Below are 17,129 nucleotides of genomic sequence, written 5' to 3' on the forward strand. Positions count from 1 at the left end.
GAGGTGTAGAGGGATTGGATATCCATGGTGAAGATGAGGCGTTGGGGGCTGGGGAAACGGAAGTCTTGGAGGAGGTGGAGGGCATGGGTGGTGTCTCAAACTATGTGGGGAGTTCCTGGACTAGGGGGAATAGGACAGTGTCGAGGTAGGTAGAAATGAGTTCTGTGGGGCAGGAGCATGCTGAGACAATGGGTCGGCCAGGGTGGTCAGGCTTGTGGATCTTGGGAAGGAGGTAGAACCGGGCAGTGCGGGGTTCTCAGACTATGAGGTTGGAAGCTGTGGGTGGGAGATCTCCTGAGGTGATGAGGTTCTGTATGGTCTGGGAGATGATGGTTTGGTGATGGGGGGGGTGGGGTCATGGTCGAGGGGGCGGTAGGAAGAGATGTCCTCGAGTTGGCGTTTGGCTTCAGTGGTGTAGAGGTCAGTGCTATTGAATTAAATTGAGCTCTCTGCACTTTAAAGGCATGGAATGTCTTGGTTAGCAGCTGCACTGGGAAGAATGTAACTATTGTCTTGGGCAGCTTGGCAGGTTAGTGGAAAGCTGCATTTCCCTGTGTACAATGCAGTTTTAAATCGCAGGTTCATGTGTGTCTGCCTCAACAGTAACAGATCGCAACTCACGTCTCCTGTAACAAAAATGGATGCATACCAACATTTAGCGCTAATCTCCCCTAACTGTATACAATTCTTTACTCATTCTTTTTCACTTGATAAAATATATTTAATTTGTGCCCTCTCCAATTCATATTGAACTATCTCCTCACTCGCAGACTCCTCTGAAAATTTAGTTAAAGCCCAATCTGCTCTCATCTCCATGAACTTGACTCTCTTTGCCAATAGCTCACATTTTCCTTTGACTCAGTATCCATTTACATTTGACGCTGAGCTCACACCGTACTCATTATATTGCGACAAAACTTACATTCTCAGAACGGTTGTTTGCCCACCCTCATTTTCCAAACTGAAATCAAGTTATACTTCACGTTTTGTTCATGGAATCACTAATTGATTACAGGGCAGTAGGATACAATCAGCCCTTCATATCTGAGACAAATAGTCTTTGGTAGTGCAGAAAATGTGTAAAAAGAGACATTTTGTGAAAGCTTTTCAGTGTGCATTCATCAGTTCATTTCACAAGTATAGAAGCTCAAGGGAATATTTTGGTTCAAGTACAAATGTTGGTCATCTTCTTTGGGGTTTTTTCAATCATTTTTGTGGGATGTGGGCATGACTGGATGGGCCAACATTTATTGGTTGTTCCCTAGTTGCCCTCGAGAAGATGATGGTGAGTTGCCTTCTTGAACCACTGCAGCCCACCACAATGCCCTCGGGGAGGATTTCCAGGATTTTGACCCAGCGACATTGAAGGAACGCCAATATATTTCCAAGTCAGGGTGGTGAGTGGTTCCCAGGGGAACCTGCAGGTGGTAGCATTCCCGTGTATCTATAGTGCCCTTGTCCTTCTAAATGGAAGTGGTTGTGGGTTCGGAAGGTGCTGACTAAGGATCTTTGGTGAATTTCTGCAGTGCATCTTGTGGATGGTACACACTGCTACTACTGAGTGTCAGTGGTGGAGGGAGTGGATGCTTGTGGATGTGATGTTAGTCAAATGAGCTGCTTCGTCTTGGATAGTGTCAAGCTTTTTGAGTGCTGTTGGAAATGCGCCCATCCAAGCAAGCGGGGAGTATTCCATCACACTCCTGACTTGTGCCTTGTAGATGGTGGACAGGCTTTGGGGGAGGTCAGGGGTTACTCAGGAGGTGAGTTACTCACCTCAGTATTCATAGCCTCTGACCTGCTCTTGTTGGCACTGTGTTTCTGTGGCAAGTCCTGTTGAGTTTCTGGTCAATTCTAAACATAAGGATATTGATAGCAGGGGATTCAGAGATGGTAAAACCCTCAAGGAGGAGTGATTAGATTGTCTCTTGTTGGTGATGGTCATTACCTGGCATTTGTGGGCCAGGTTAGTTGTCCCTTTGTCAGCCCAAGCCTGGATATTATCCAGATGCAGTGGACTTGAATATGGCCTGCTTCAGTATTTGACGAGTGGTGAATGGTGCTGAAATCATCAGCAAACATTCTCTCTTCTGACCTTATGATGGAGGGAAGGTCATTGATGAAGCAGCTGAAGCTAGTTGGGCCCTGGGCACGACACTGAAGTACTCCTGCAGAGATGACTGACCTCCAGACAACCACAACCATCTTCCTTTGCGCCAGGTATGATTCCAACCATCAGAGAGTTTGCCCCCTGACTCCCATTGATTCCAGATTTGCTAGGGCTCCTTGATGGCTCATTCAATCGAATGTAGCCTTGATGTCGAGGGCTGTCACTCTCCCCTCCCTTCTGGAATTCAGCTCTGTTGTCCATGTGTGAACCAAGGCTGTAATGAGGTCAGGAGCTGAGTGGTCCTGGCAGAACCCAAATTGAGTGTCACTGAGCAGGTTATTGCTGAGCAGGTGCTGCTTGATAGCACTGTCGATGACACCTTCCATCACTTTACTGATGATTGAGAGTAGACTGATGTGCCAGTAATTAACTGGTTTGGATTTGTCCTGCTTTTTACGTACAGGACATACCTGGGCAATTTTCCACATTGTTGGCTAGGTGCCAGTGTTGTCACTGTACTGGGACAGCTTGGCTAGGGGAGCGGCAATGTCTGGAGCACCAAGCCTTCAGTACTATTGCCAGAATGTTGTTAGGGCCTGGAGCCTTTGCAGTATCCAATGTGTCCGTCCAACTGTTTCTTGATATCATGTGGTGTGAATCAAACTGACTGGTATCTGTGATGCTGGGGGATCACTGGAGGAAGCTGAAATGGATCATCCACTTAGCACTTCTGGCTGAAGATCATTACGTATGCTTCAGCCCTTTCTTTTTCACTGATGTGCTTGGCTCTTCCATCACTGAGGATGTGGATATGGTCATTATTAGACTCTTTATTCCAGATTTTAAAAAACATATTGAGTTCAAATTCCACCATCTAGCCATAGATGGATTTGAACTCAGGTCCACAGAACATGGACCTGGACCTGTGGGTGGCACGGTGGCACAGTGGTTAGCACTGCTGCCTCACAGCGCCAGAGACCAGGGTTCAATTCCTGCCTCAGGCGACTGACTGTGTGGAGTTTGCACATTCTGCCTGTGTCTGCGTGGGTTTCCTCTGGGTGCTCCGGTTTCCTCCCACAGACCAAAAGTGTGCAGGTTAGGTGAATTGGCCATGCTAAATTGCCCGTAGTGTTAGGTGAATGGGGTAAATGTAGGGGAATGGATCTGGGTGGGTTGCGCTTCGGCGGGTCGGTGTGGACTTGTTGGGCCGAAGGGCCTGTTTCCACACTGTAAGTAATCTAATCTAATCTAAAAAAAACCGTTAGATGAGTTTCTGGATTAATAGTCTCGCAATAATACCAATAGGCCATCACCTCTTGTTAGGTTAATTGTCAATCCTCCCAACACACACTGAAGGTACGCAAAGTTAAAAATCATGCAATAGCAGGTTGTAGTCCAACAGGTTTATATGGAAGTACTAGCTTTCAAAGCATTGCACTTTCATCAGGCAGCGAAAGCTTGTACTTCTAAATAAACCTGTTGGACTATAACTTGATGTTGTGTGATTTTTAACTTTGTCCACCCAAGCCCAACACTGGCATCTCCAGTGTTGGTAGGCAGTAAGAGTAGAGAAGATTCCTAGTTATCCAGATGATGGAAAAAGTGTTGGAGCCTCGATAATTACATCCATAGCTCAGGAATATACATACAAGTAAAATAAAATAGCATGCTGCTATAACAGCTCAGACTCCCTGAGTGAACTGAACACACCCACTCTTCTGCAGAATATTATCCCCAGCACGCAACCCCCAATCACACCTTCCCTTATCCATTAAAGTTCCTCCCTATGTAATCTGTCCTTAAATCACTACTCAAATATGAAGCAGACTGTCCTAATTTAAATGTTGCAAGTGAAATAAATTCCAGCAAAGAGGGGAACTGAATACTTCACAAGAGCAACTAATCAGAATGATCAGGCACCAAGAGATTTCAATACTCAGAATTTATGAAGCAATTTAAATTAACCTCATTGTAAGGCTCTTAAAATATAATTATTTCCCAGCTATGAGTCTTGGGTTTAGAGATTGTACTGTGGGTTGCAGTTCCACTCAGAGCTTTGGCATAAATTAAATAAATGAGGAAATATGGAAGAAGATAAATTTATCCCAGATCTCATGTGGCATAATAACCATTTGCTTGAAATATAAATTATACAAAAAAATGTATTAAAATCATTCCCTGGAATTAATTCTTAGTGACTTGGCACACCACGAGCATTCACTGTTCATCTTGAATTATTCTTCAGCGTATGATGAGTCTTCATCTTGACCCACTGCAGTTCTTGAGCAGAAGGAACTGCTAAGGTGTTGTTATGATGGGAGTCCCAGGACTTTGACCCGGTGGAGGAGTGACCTGTCCACGATGGGTGGATGTGTGAATTGGAGAAGAACTTGGAGGGAATGGCAAACCCACACATCTGTCAGCATTTTCTCTCTGGGCAATGGTGGTCATGTACATGAGAAGCACTGCTGAAAAATCCCTGGTGAGTTGCCAAGGAGCATTCCATAGCTGTTGCAGCCTTCAGCAGTGGCTCTGTCACTGCTAGTCAATACAGAGCACAGAGGAAAAGTAGATCGAGGTGGGAGATTGCAAGACAGATGAACTAACTCCAAAAAGGTTGACAATCAACTGTCCAACCCTGAAATTATTTTCACCAGAAAGCAGTGGTGTGGGCAGGAGCCTCTTATCTGGCCAACACTACAACAGCTCAGTTTCCAGGTGGAGATGTGGTGGGGGTGGGAGTAGGGAGGGTGGTGGTGTGGTGTGGGGTGAAGGGGGTGGGGATGTTATGGGGAGTGAGGGTATTGGGGGCTGAGGATGGTGGAGATGCATTGAAGGAGAGAAGTTGGGTGGTTGAGAATAGTGTACACAAGGTGCATTCAAAACATGGTGAAGCAGGTTAATTGCAAAATGTACAAACCCTTCCACAGTGTCTTTGGTGAGTAGTGAGGTCAGGAAAGCCAGGCACAACGCACCCTGGAAGCTACAGCCTCTGGGCTTGAGTCTCTTGACCTGCTCTAGAAGAATGAGCCACAGAAGCAGACACAAGCATGTACTTTGTCTGCATCAAGTGACTTTCGGTGTAAGAAGTCTGCCGATGCAAACAGCAATAATGGAAGCAACTGAACGATGCATGTAGACTCTCAGATAAAAATAATTCACTTTGAGACCATGTAAAATATCTGTTCGCATGCACAATACCTGTTCACATATGCAATACACGTTCACATGTACATTACCTGTTCACATGCACAATACCTGTTCACATGTACAATACCTGTTCACATGTACAATACATGTTCGTATGCAGAATATCTTGTAGCATGTTTGAAATTACATCTATCCAATATCCACATGATCAACCAAAACATTCAGATCACATAACAGCTTCCTAATAGTTGGAACACAGAAAAGCCCACAGCACTTACTCCCTCAGATGGTTGATCCTGGTCTCTGCCATGGTGTGGTTCATAGCTGTCTGTCCCTGGGACAATGCTGGAATGATAGTGTCATTATCTGTAATCAACACAGAGACACATTGTGATGTCCACCTTGCTCACTGCAAAGCCCATTGAAGGCAAGAACAACATTGTGTGAGATCCAGAAGCTCCAATTTCCCATTATATAATTCTTTAAAGATACTTCTGCTCAAACTATCGTGATGATTTCCAGTTACAACAAATTGTGAATGGAACATTGTCACTACAAGAAGAAGCAAAACTTTATTAAATAATTTCTCTCTATGAGTTTAATTAAATTTCTCTTAAGATGGCATATGGGATGTTTGCCTTTATTAGAATATAAGAGCAGGAAAGTTACATCAGATATAAAGTTGCGATAGTCTGATCAGACCATAGGCTTCTCTCTCATTAGGGAGAGACAATTGGTGCTACAGAAAAGGTTAACAGGATGATGCCAGGTTTGGAAGGCATTAGGAGGGACTGGACAAACTTGTTGTGTTTTCATTTGGATGTCGGAGGCTGAAGTGCAATCTGATAGAAGTTTATAAAATTATGAAAGGCAAGGATACAATGGATAGTCAGAGTCTTGTATCCAGAGTAGAAATGTCAGTGACTAGGGGACCCCATAACTTTAAGGTGAAAGGGGTAAAGTTTAAAGGAGATGTGGGAGGCAAAGTTTTTACATAGAAGGTGGTAAGTACCTGGATTGCACTGCCAGAATAAGATACAATAGTGAGGTTTAAGAGTCACCTTGATAAATATATGAATAGGCAGGGAACAGACTGTGCAGAGGCAGAAGGTGTCGGTTAGGTGGGCTTCAGATTGGTTTCACAGAGTGGCACCAATTGAGGGCCGAAGGGCCTGTACTGTGCTGTAATGTTCTAAGGTTTTTTTGGTTTCGAAGGCATTATGTGTTGGCCCAGTATTGATTGGGCAAAGGGCCTGTTCCTGTGCTGTATTGTTTTTTGTTCGGGTACAGTCTGAATATTACCAAACAACGGCTGGACTATTCGCTCGCTAAATAACTATTGTCTTGTTTAAGATTCTTACTATTTTCCACCCTGCTGCTTGGCATCTTGCAACTGTGGTCATGATCTGCTAAGAGCTATGGACTTCATTAAGAACAATGACTTGCATTCATATAGCATCCTTACTGTTGCAAAACATCACCCAGTGCCTCATAGGAAGTTATCACGCATTGTTACTTCCTGGCTGACTGACAGAAGGTGCAAACTGAGTCACACAAAAGCTACTATTTTTTGTATGGTTCACCCAACCTGTCCTGATTAGTTATAATCCTTTGTTCATCCCAGTATTTACAGTCCGCCCAACCCCCACCCATGCAATCTCTAGAGAGAATCCAAAACTTGAGAGGGAACCAAGACTGATTTCAGAAAAAGCAAAGTCTGAGAAATTCCCTCCTGACTTTCTCCACCAATTCAAACTAATCAAAGAGACCTCAGAAAGGATAAAGTTCAACCAAGATAGGAAGACTGGAATGGCTGTAGGTCAAATTATCCAACAAAGACAATTTCTTAAACAACAATCTGATGATTTATAAATTCCTTAAATTATTTTAGACTCTTATACCTCCTCTTTCATAAAGGTTCCCTCATATCATAGAGTGACTGTATCACAAATGTAGGCCATTCGGCCCAATGAGTCTACACTCTGCTGGCTGGGTCAAATTCCTGGCACTTCCTCCCTAAGAACAAATTGGATGTAACTACTGTAATAACTCACTGGAGTAGAGTGCTCAGTACTGAACCTGAGTATTCCTGGAATCTTCACAAATGTTAAAGATTTTATAAGTTAATAGAAAGCACGGACTAGATTTCTGCACTGAACAACAAGTACTATTTATTACAAGTATTTTAACTATAGCTACAAGTAAACCATTATAAACTGTTAGCATATAACACTACTAAATAAAACTCTAATCCCCTTATAAATTCTCCCTTGTAAACACACAGACAGGGAAAATAGGTGATTTGGCAGAGGGGATAAACTAGAAAGATGGTTCAGTAGTCTTTGTCCCCAGGTTCTGTAGTTAAGAAGATCTTTCTGCCTGCCAACATATTGCTTTAATTGCCTTTCTCTGGATGCACCTACTCAGTGGTAAGAGTCCAAGAGTGGCAGAGACACTCATAAATAGTCTCTGACCATTCCGTTAAAAGTCACAGCACACAGCTGTTGCGGGAAAGGCAAACAGGTTTCCTTCAGGAGCTTTAGATGGCGGAGAACAGAGAAACCGCTCCTGAGCTTGAGAAGAACTGAATATATTTCTCTCCGTAACTTGTTCCTATTTCCAAGCTGTTAAGTGTCCTGAGAACTAATCACACAGTTCTTGGCAGATAAGAGGTCTCTATCATCAAAAACTGGTCACTAGTCCATAGACCAATCAATTTTTTGACAACGACAAGAACTGTATCAGAACAGCCACCCTGTTCCAAATTATCTGCGACTCTAACTCCAATTCCTGCATATCCAAACAGTCGTTTATCAAGATCTGCAATAGCTGTCAGATTAATTGCTTTCAAAACATGCAGGACATTTTCAAATATTGGTTTTAATACAGCTCTCCCTCATTGCAGTCCAAGGATTTTTTTCCAAAAAAGCACAAAATAAAAAGGGACAGTCCTTGCACTCCATTACACTGCAGCAGTTCAAGCAGGCAGTTCATCACCTTTTCCAGGAAAATTGTGAATGGCCAATCAATGGGCCAGACCTGAAAAATCTAGGTCCTGTAAATGAATAAAAGAATAAAGTCCTACTCTTTCACTCTTTTCTATAGCCCTGAAAATGTTTTTATGTTCCTTTTGAAAGCTGTGATTGAATCTCCGTACAACATTCCCTGAGGTAGTGTCTCCCCCACCCTTACTGCTCACTCTCTGGAAAATGTTTGCTCATTGCTGCTTTTGATTCTTCTGCCTTTGGTCAGAACTCCCTTCAGTGAAGAGAAAGGTTTCTCCCCATTAACTTGCTCAGAATCGTTTATGTGTTTTAAACCATCTCTACTCCAAGTGGGACAGAGTCAGCTATCTGCACCACTGACATCCTCATCCCCACTAGGAATCAGAGAATCCCTACAGTGTGGAAGCAGGCCACTCGATCCATCGAGTCCAAACCAACCCCCTATTTTATGCCTGTAACACTGCATTTCCCACAGCTAATCCACCCTAATCTGCACATCTTTGAGCTCTGGGAGGAAACCCATGCCGACACTGGGAGAACTTGCAAACTCCACACATGAATCTTTCATGTACCCTTTCTTTGTATCCCTCCTAAAGTGTGGGGCCTAGAATTAGCCACACCAGCTCCAGTTGAGACTGAACCAACATTTTAAAAAACCTCACCACAATTCCCTTGCTGTGGCACTCTCAGTCTGGATTTACAAAGTTAAAAATCACACAACACCAGGTTATAATCCAACAGGTTTATTTGGAAGCACTAGCTTTCGGAGTGCTGCTGCTTCATCAGCTCACAACCATCTGATGAAGGATCAGCGTTCCTAAAGCTAGTGCTTCCAAATAAACCTGTTGGATTATAACCTGGTGTTGTGTGATTTTTGACTTTGTACACCCCAGTCCAACACCGGCATCTCCAAATCATGGATTTACAAAGGTAGACTTTCATACACATTCCCAAGCACTTTCTCATCCTTCCCCACAGACTTTGATGATTGGTGCAAAAATACCCCAAGGTCCCCATGCATGCAGGTACAGTGGGCGGGGAAGAAGGCAAATGGTATGTTGGCGTTCATAGTGAAAGGATTCCAGTACAGAAGCAGGAATGTCTGCAATTGTACAGGGGCCTTGATGAGACCACAACTGGAGTATCATGCACAGTTTTTGTCTCCTTATCTGAGGAAGGATGTTCTGGCGATGGAGGGAGTGCAATGAAGGTTTACCGAATCGATTCCGGGGATGACAGACACGACATGTAAAGAGACATTGGCCCAGCTAGGACTATATTCACTGGAGTTTAGAAGAATGAGGGGTATCTCATCGAAAGTTATGAAATTCTAACAGGACCAGACAGAGTAAAAGCAGCAAGGATGTTCCTGATGACCAGAGAGTCCAGAACAAGGGATCGCACTGGGCCATTTCGGACTGAGATGAGGAGAAATTTCTTCACCCAGACAGTGGGGAGTCTGTGGAATTCTCTGCTACAGAAAGCGGTTGAGGCCAAAATATGAAATATTTTCAGGAAGGAATTAGATCTCATTGTTAGGGTTAAAGGGACCAAAGGATAGGGGGAGAAAGCAGGAACAGGGTTCTGAGTGGTTGATCAGCCATGATCATATTGAAAGCCTTAAAGAAGGCTTGAGGGGCCAAATGGCGTACTCCTGCTCCTACTTTATATGTTTCTATATCCCTTAAATTTTGAAAGGGCTAGATAGGGTGTGCGCAGAAAGGATCTTTCTCCTTGAGGACATTTCTCCTTGAGGAGGAATTTCTTCACTAAGGGGGGAGTGAATCTTTGGAATGTTCTATCCTGGAGGGATGAGGAAGCTCAGTCATTGAAGGTGTTGAGTACAGAAATGAACAGATTTCTATTTACTAATGAGATCATTGGTTATGGGGATAGGATGGAGAAGCGGTCTTGATGATCAGCCATGGTCTAATTGATTGGTTATGCAGGTTCTAAGGGTTGAATGGCCTACTCTTGGCACTTCACCTGACAAAGGAGCAGTGCTCTGAAAGCTTGTGATTTCGAATAAGAGTTTAGATCAGAGTGGTGCTGGAAAAGCACAGCAGGTCAGGCAGCATCCGAGGAGCAGGAAAATCGATGTTTTGGGCAAAAGCCCTTCATCTGTGATTTCAAATAAGCCTGTTGGACTATAAGCTGGTGTCATGTGATTTCTGACCTTGGCCTACTCTTGCTCCCAAGTTTCTATGTTCCTCCACTCCCTGTTGAATTGTTGTCTTTATTTTATATTGTACGGCTTCGTAGTTCCTACAAAATGAATCACTTCACATTTCTATGCATTAATTTTTGCCTGGCAAGTGTCCACCCATTTTAGCAATCTATCACGGTGGCTCAGTGGTTAGCACTGCTGCCTCACAGCACCAGGATCCCAGGTTGAATTCCAGCCTTGTGTGACTATCTGTGTGGAGTTTGCACATTCTCCCCGTGTCTGTGTGGGTTTCCTCCCACAGTCCAATGATGTGCAGGACAGGTGAATTTGCCATGCTAAATTGCCCATAATGTTAGGTGTATTAGTCAGAGGGGGTGGGTTGCTCTTCGGAGGGTCGATGTGGACTGGTTGGGCCGAAGGGCCTGTTTCCATGCTGTAGGGAATTTAATCTATCACTATCCTCTAACAGTTTGCAATACCCCAAGGAGACTGGTATGAACCAGATAAGCCTTAATCGTCCTATAATGCACTGGATGATAAATTTTGTTCCAGCCTAAATCCAATTTCAAATCCTGATAGGATAAGACAGAAGTCATTTCATTCTGAACAATGTTGGTACTGATTGATATGAATAATCAGAAACTTTGCAATCAGCATCAGTTCTACAGCACATTCTGGTTACAGTAAGGCTGGAGTGCAGTAATTGAAGTGAAGTTGTTTTCAAATTCAGACAATTAATGTATCTGCAATTGTAACTATAGATTTTTTTTTACATAATCAACCTGTTCAGAGATATCATTGCTCACCTCTTCAGTGGTTGGGATTTGTACCTGGGCCTCCTGGTCCAGGTATAGTGACACTACCACTGCAACCCAAGAGCATTTGGAGCATCAGAGGCAGAGGGGTGGCCTTACAGAAGTTTATAAAATCATGTGGGGCACAGAAAGGGTGAATTGTCAAGGTCTTTTCCCTTGGGTAGGGGAGTCCAAATCAAGACGGTATAGGTTTTGAGTGAGAGGGGAACGATTTAAAAGGGACTTAAAGGGCTACCTTTTCATGCAGAGGGTGCTGTGTGTAGGGAATGAGCTGCCAGAGGAGATAAAGGACACTGGTATAATTACATCATTGAAAAGGCATCTGGATGGGCATATGAAGAGGAAGGGTTTGGAGGGATATGGGTCAAATGGGACTAGATTAATTTAGGATATCTAGTTGGCATGGACAAGCTGGACCGAAAGGTCTGTTTCCGTGCTGTACATCTCTAACACTCTAATTTGGAACTACAATATTGGAATAACAATGTTCAAAATCTTCAATTATTGAATGTAAATACTTTTCTTTTTCAGATGTTGGCCTTCTCTGGAACCTTTTGTTTAAAAATACATTTGCAAAGATTAATTGCAATTGAAAAACACTATTTCTATGATGAGCAATTGTGAGTGCTATCTTTTCCACTGATCTGACAGTCAGGTCAACTCTGCAAAGTTCCAAGACAATGAGGAGACCCTCGGGAATAGACCAGGCAGAAAATGGGCAAGTGCTGGTGGCAATTAGACAATGAGTTTGCACAATCTAAACCTGAAACACTTTGCCTAATGCATGGCTCTTCATTAGATGACAGCACCTTTATTTTGAAACATGATAGTAGTTCAGGAATCTTACATCTCTTTCACATTTAGAAATTAAATAACACTACCAAGAATTGCATTCTATTTGAGAGTTAAGATGTTCTAAGTTGTTAGCCTCCTATTTTCAAACTAATTGGGTGCATAGTGGCTCAGTGGTTAGCACTGCTGCCTCACAGCACCAGGGACCCAGGTTCGATTCCAGCCTCAGGCAACTGACTATGTGGAGTGTGCACATTCTCCCCGTGTCTGCGTGGGTTTCCTCCAGGCGCTCTGGTTTCCTCCCACAGTCCAAAGATGTGCTGGTCAAGTGAATTGGCCATGCTAAATTGCTCATTAGTCAGAGGGATATGGGTCTGGTGGGTTACTCTTCGGAGGGTTGGTGTGGGGTCGAAGGGCCTGTTTCCACACTTTAGGGAATCTAATCTGATAAACAATCTTACACTGTTTTAACTCACTATATCCTCACAAAGAGGGATTCAGTCTTCAATAGTTTTAACATCAAACCTTTCAATAAAATCCCTGGTGGGAGGGGGGAGCTTAGGGTTACTTTCATTTGTTTATCTCAATCACAGCTGTTACTATTTTACTAGCTTTTTTTTCAGGTTAAACAAATGCTTGTGTTATGACCAAAGTTGAAAGGGTCACCAATTCCTTTTCAATCCCATTCTTCATAACAAATTTAAATATAATCACGTGGGCAATTCTGCAGATTTTAGACTGTATCTGTTTTATTAATATAAACCATTCAGCAGGTTTCTTTAGTCAACAACTATAACTAATTTATTATGAGTGACATTTACTCAAACGTATAAAGATTGAAAAAAAGATTTTTAAAAAAAGATAGCTGTGACTCATATTTTAACCACCCAATGTAACATGACAAACAAGCCACAAAATACTTCAAATAGAATCAAGACAGATCCCATGGATGTCACAGCAATCCTTTCCTGGGACTATGTCCCCCAGATCCTTCCTGTTCTCCACAACTCCAACGTTTCATGAACTGTGAGCTTCACCCAGTCAGTGCTGCTCCTGTTTCATTTCCTAAGCCCTAATCTCACTCAAGTGCACAGAACAAAACTACTTCACCATCCTCACAACTGGAGCAGACTGTTAATTGTCCATGGCTGCTTCCCAGCCCCCACACCTCCCAGGACATTTTTCTGAGTCATAACTCCAACACTTAGCTGCCTACTTAACTTCTAGAACCTCCTCTGAACTCTGACTCCAACTCCTCTTGACTTCTAAGCTCCAACTACGTTACTAATTGCCCATGCTCTGATGCTTAGAACCTCCTCCTTAGCTCTGTCAGAGCCAATGGCCCTATTTCACCTTGTCAGCAGCACCTTTTAAGAGTTCTGTCTCCACTGACTCTTCAGGGAAGTGTTGAGGGAGTGCTGCATTGTTGTAGGCATTAAGCTGAGGTATTGCGCACCCCCGCAAGTGGATACATGTGATCCCAAGGCACTGACACAAATAAAGGCATTGAAGTTTATTAACAATGAATATTAACAAAGGAAACTCCAGTTTATCTGGTCATTATCATATTGCTGTTTTGAGGATCTTGCTGTGTGCAAACTATCACAATTGAACCTCCACCAGATTTGTAGATACCATCCCCTAACTACCCGCTGTGTGAAAAAGTATGTTTTGATTCATATCACCTTATTTTGCTTGTCATTTCAAAGTAACTTGTAACTTTAAATTTAAAATCAATAATCTTAGTCTCTTTTAGCATTAGAAGTTACACTCCAAGTTAGAAAGTACATGAACTTTGTAAAATTTAATAAATGAATCTGTCACTGAAATACACCTCAGCTGAGAGAGTCTCGTTAACAGCTTATGGATTCATAGAGTCACACAGCTCGGAAGCAGACTCTTCAATCCAACCAGTCCACACTGTCCATGTTCCCAAACTAAACTACTTCCACCTGCCTGCTTTTGGCCTGTACCTTTCCTATTCTTGTACCTATCCAAATGTCTTTTAAACATTGTAACTGTATCTGCATTCATCACTTTCTCTGGCAGCTTATTCCACGCATGAACCACTCTCTGTGTAAAAAGTTGCCCATGTCATTTTTAAATCTTTCTCTTCTCACCTTAAAAATGTACCCCCTAGTTTCCCCCATCTTAGGAAAAAAGAGTTTTGTTGTTCACTTTATCAATATATCTCATCATTCCATCAACCTCAATAAGGTCACCTCTCAAATACCCATGCTAACAAGGTCCTAGTCTATCCAGCCTATTTTTGTAACTCTAACCCTTCATTCCTGGTAACATCCTGGTAAATCTCTCTGAACCCTCTCCAGTTTAATAGTATCTTTCCTATAACAGGGCAATCAGAACTGCACACAGTACTCAAGAAAAGGCCTCACCAATGTCCTGTACAGCCTCAACATAACATCCTAACTCCTATACTCAAATGTCTAAGCAATGGCAGCAAGTGTGCTAAATGCTTTCTTACTCACTCGGTCTACCTGTGATGCAAATTTCAAATAATTATAAACCTGAACCCTCGGTCTCTCTGTGCCACAACACTGCCCAGGGCCCTACCGTTAATTGTTAAAGCCTTGCCCTTGTTTGTTTTACAAAAATGCAATACCTCGCATTTATCCAAATTAACACCATCTGCCACTCCTCAGTCCATTGACCTAATTGACCAAAGTCCTACTGTAATCTTAGATCACCTTCCTCACTGTCCACTATACCATCGATTTGGTGTCATCTGCAAACTTACTACCAATGCCGCCTATATTCTCATCCAAATCGTTTATATAAATGACAAATAGCAGTGGACCCAGTACACATCGTTGTGGTACAGCGCTGGTCACAGGCCTCCAGTGTGAAAAACAACCCTCTATCCTCTGTCTCCTACCATAAAGCCAATTTAATATCCAGTTGGCAAGCTGTCTCTGAATCCCAAATGATCTAACTTTACTAATTCGTCTACCATCCAGAACCTTGTCAAATACTTTACTAAAGTCCATGTAAACAACGTCTACTGCTCCGTCCTCATTGATCATTTTGGTTACTCCCTCAAAAAACTCAATCAAGTTTATGAGACATGATTGCCCTCGCACAAAACCATGGTGACAATCCCTAATCAGTCCTTGCCCCTCCAAATGCCTGTAAATCCTATCTTTCAGAATCACCCCCAAACTACTTACCCAACAGCAACCTCACAGCTCTACAGCTCCCAGGCTTCTCCTTATAGCCTTTCTTAAACAAACGCACAACATTAACCAACCTCTGGTCCTCCCACACCTGTCTTGTGGTTACAGATCTTACAATTATTTCTGCTAAACGCCCTGCAATTTCCTCCCTAACTTCCCATAAAGTCCTGGGATATATTTGATCAGGTCCTGGAAATTTATCTACCTTTATGTTTCTAAGATCTCCAGCATCTCCTCTTTGTACTGTAAAATGTTTTCAAAACATCAATATTTATTTCGCTGACTTCTCTAGCCTTAATTTCTTTCTCCACAGTAAAAACTGACGTGAAATATTTATTTAATATCTCTCCCATCTCCTGAGGTACAACAAAGATGACCTCATTGATCTTTAAAGGGCCCTACTCTCTCCCCAGTCGTTCTTTAGCTTCTGGTGCTATGGAGACAGGAGCAGTTGGTAGTCATGAAAAGAAGTTAAAACGCCAGGTCTGATTCTCATACATGCAAATATCCAGGAGGAGAAACAAAGATATCTAAAATAAAGCCTTGGCAGTCGATACAGGGAGACACACAATATGTATCGTTTATTCCTCTATTTTCTAATTTATTCCTACAATATGTAATGTTATTATTTCTTTATTTTTCAAATTTTTTTTCTAAGAATTTGTACTGGAGAATCTGTACCTAGGTACCTCATACCTAAGATAGCGCCATAAGTGGTGACTTGTAAACTTTTCACTGTATTCATTTGAGTACATGTGACAACAAAACTAACTCAATTCAAATGCATTTATATTATTTCTTTTAGTGTTCTGAAAGATAAAGGTCAAGCTGAAACTATCTGTACTGCATGTAGGAAGGGTGGCAATCTGTGAATCAGATTTTGTTCAGAGCGGGACTTCTATTCTGCAGTGTTTGGGTTTATTATTATTAGTTCTGTACCACATAATAACAGGGACTCAAAAGTCCAAGCAGAGGCTCCTGTGCAGTACTGAGGGATTGCTGCTCTGTCAGAGGGGCCATCTTTCCAATAAGAGGTGAGACCGAGGCCTTATCTACCCCCAAGGTGAATGTTAAGGGTCTCCTGCTGTTATTTCAATGAAGAGCAAGGCAGTTATCCAAAGTGCACTGGCTAATATTATCCCTCAACCAAAGTCACAAAAACATGGATGCCCTGTTGCTAGAAGCACGTGGCTCTTTCTGGGAGTGTGCTAAGTTCAAATTGGCATTGCATTTACTCCATTACAACAGCAACTACAAATCCAGTGTATTTCATTAGCTGTAATGTACTTTAGAATATGAAACCTGCTAAATCAATGCAAGCCTTCTTTTAAACATTCGGGCCCTGAAACATACGAGTGAAATGTTACTGATTTGCAGTAGGGTGTGCCTTCTAGTTTTGTGATACCTGGTGCCTTTAGTCATAAAATCCATCCATTTTACTGAACATCTAACGTGTTCAATTAAACGGAGGTAATGTAGTTCTTTTTCAGGCATCATCAAGAGGAAGAAACAAATAGCACTGACACTTCCCAGGATGGAGTTACTCTCTGATCTGTGTTGATAATGCTGCCGTTTTTGAGGTGAGTTTAGTTGGTCGGACGAGGTACAGACTAAGCGGCTGTTTCCTCTGGTTGAAGAGTCTTATAGTGGGTGTTGGCATCGAGGATAATCACCATTTAGGACAGAGGTGAGGGGCAATTTCTCCCCTAAAAGGGGTTGTGAGTCTTTGGAATTCTCTTGCCGAGAGCTGAGGAACAATGAGTGTTTATGTATATTCAAGATACAGAAAGATACATTCTTGGACACTAATGAGATCAAGGGATGCGGAGATGGGGTGGCAAAGTAAAGTTAGTTTAGTTCAACCATAAGATTGAAAAGTGTGTAACAACCACGTTTTTT

The 17,129-nt window shown here is 42.5% G+C and overlaps 1 protein-coding gene across 4 annotated transcripts in view; it reads right to left on the minus strand.

The window, feature by feature from the left end:
• Window positions 1-17,129, minus strand: part of nek11 (NIMA-related kinase 11) — a 292,808-nt gene that overhangs the window by 31,854 nt on the left and 243,825 nt on the right. For all 4 annotated transcript variants that reach the window (XM_043719596.1, XM_043719594.1, XM_043719598.1 and 1 more), the window contains one exon: window positions 5,536-5,623. In XM_043719596.1, the coding sequence (XP_043575531.1) occupies window positions 5,536-5,623 (88 nt within the window). The remainder of the gene's footprint in view (window positions 1-5,535; window positions 5,624-17,129) is intronic.

Source organism: Chiloscyllium plagiosum, chromosome 29 (genome assembly GCF_004010195.1).
Source record: "Chiloscyllium plagiosum isolate BGI_BamShark_2017 chromosome 29, ASM401019v2, whole genome shotgun sequence".
Lineage (NCBI taxonomy): Eukaryota > Metazoa > Chordata > Chondrichthyes > Orectolobiformes > Hemiscylliidae > Chiloscyllium > Chiloscyllium plagiosum.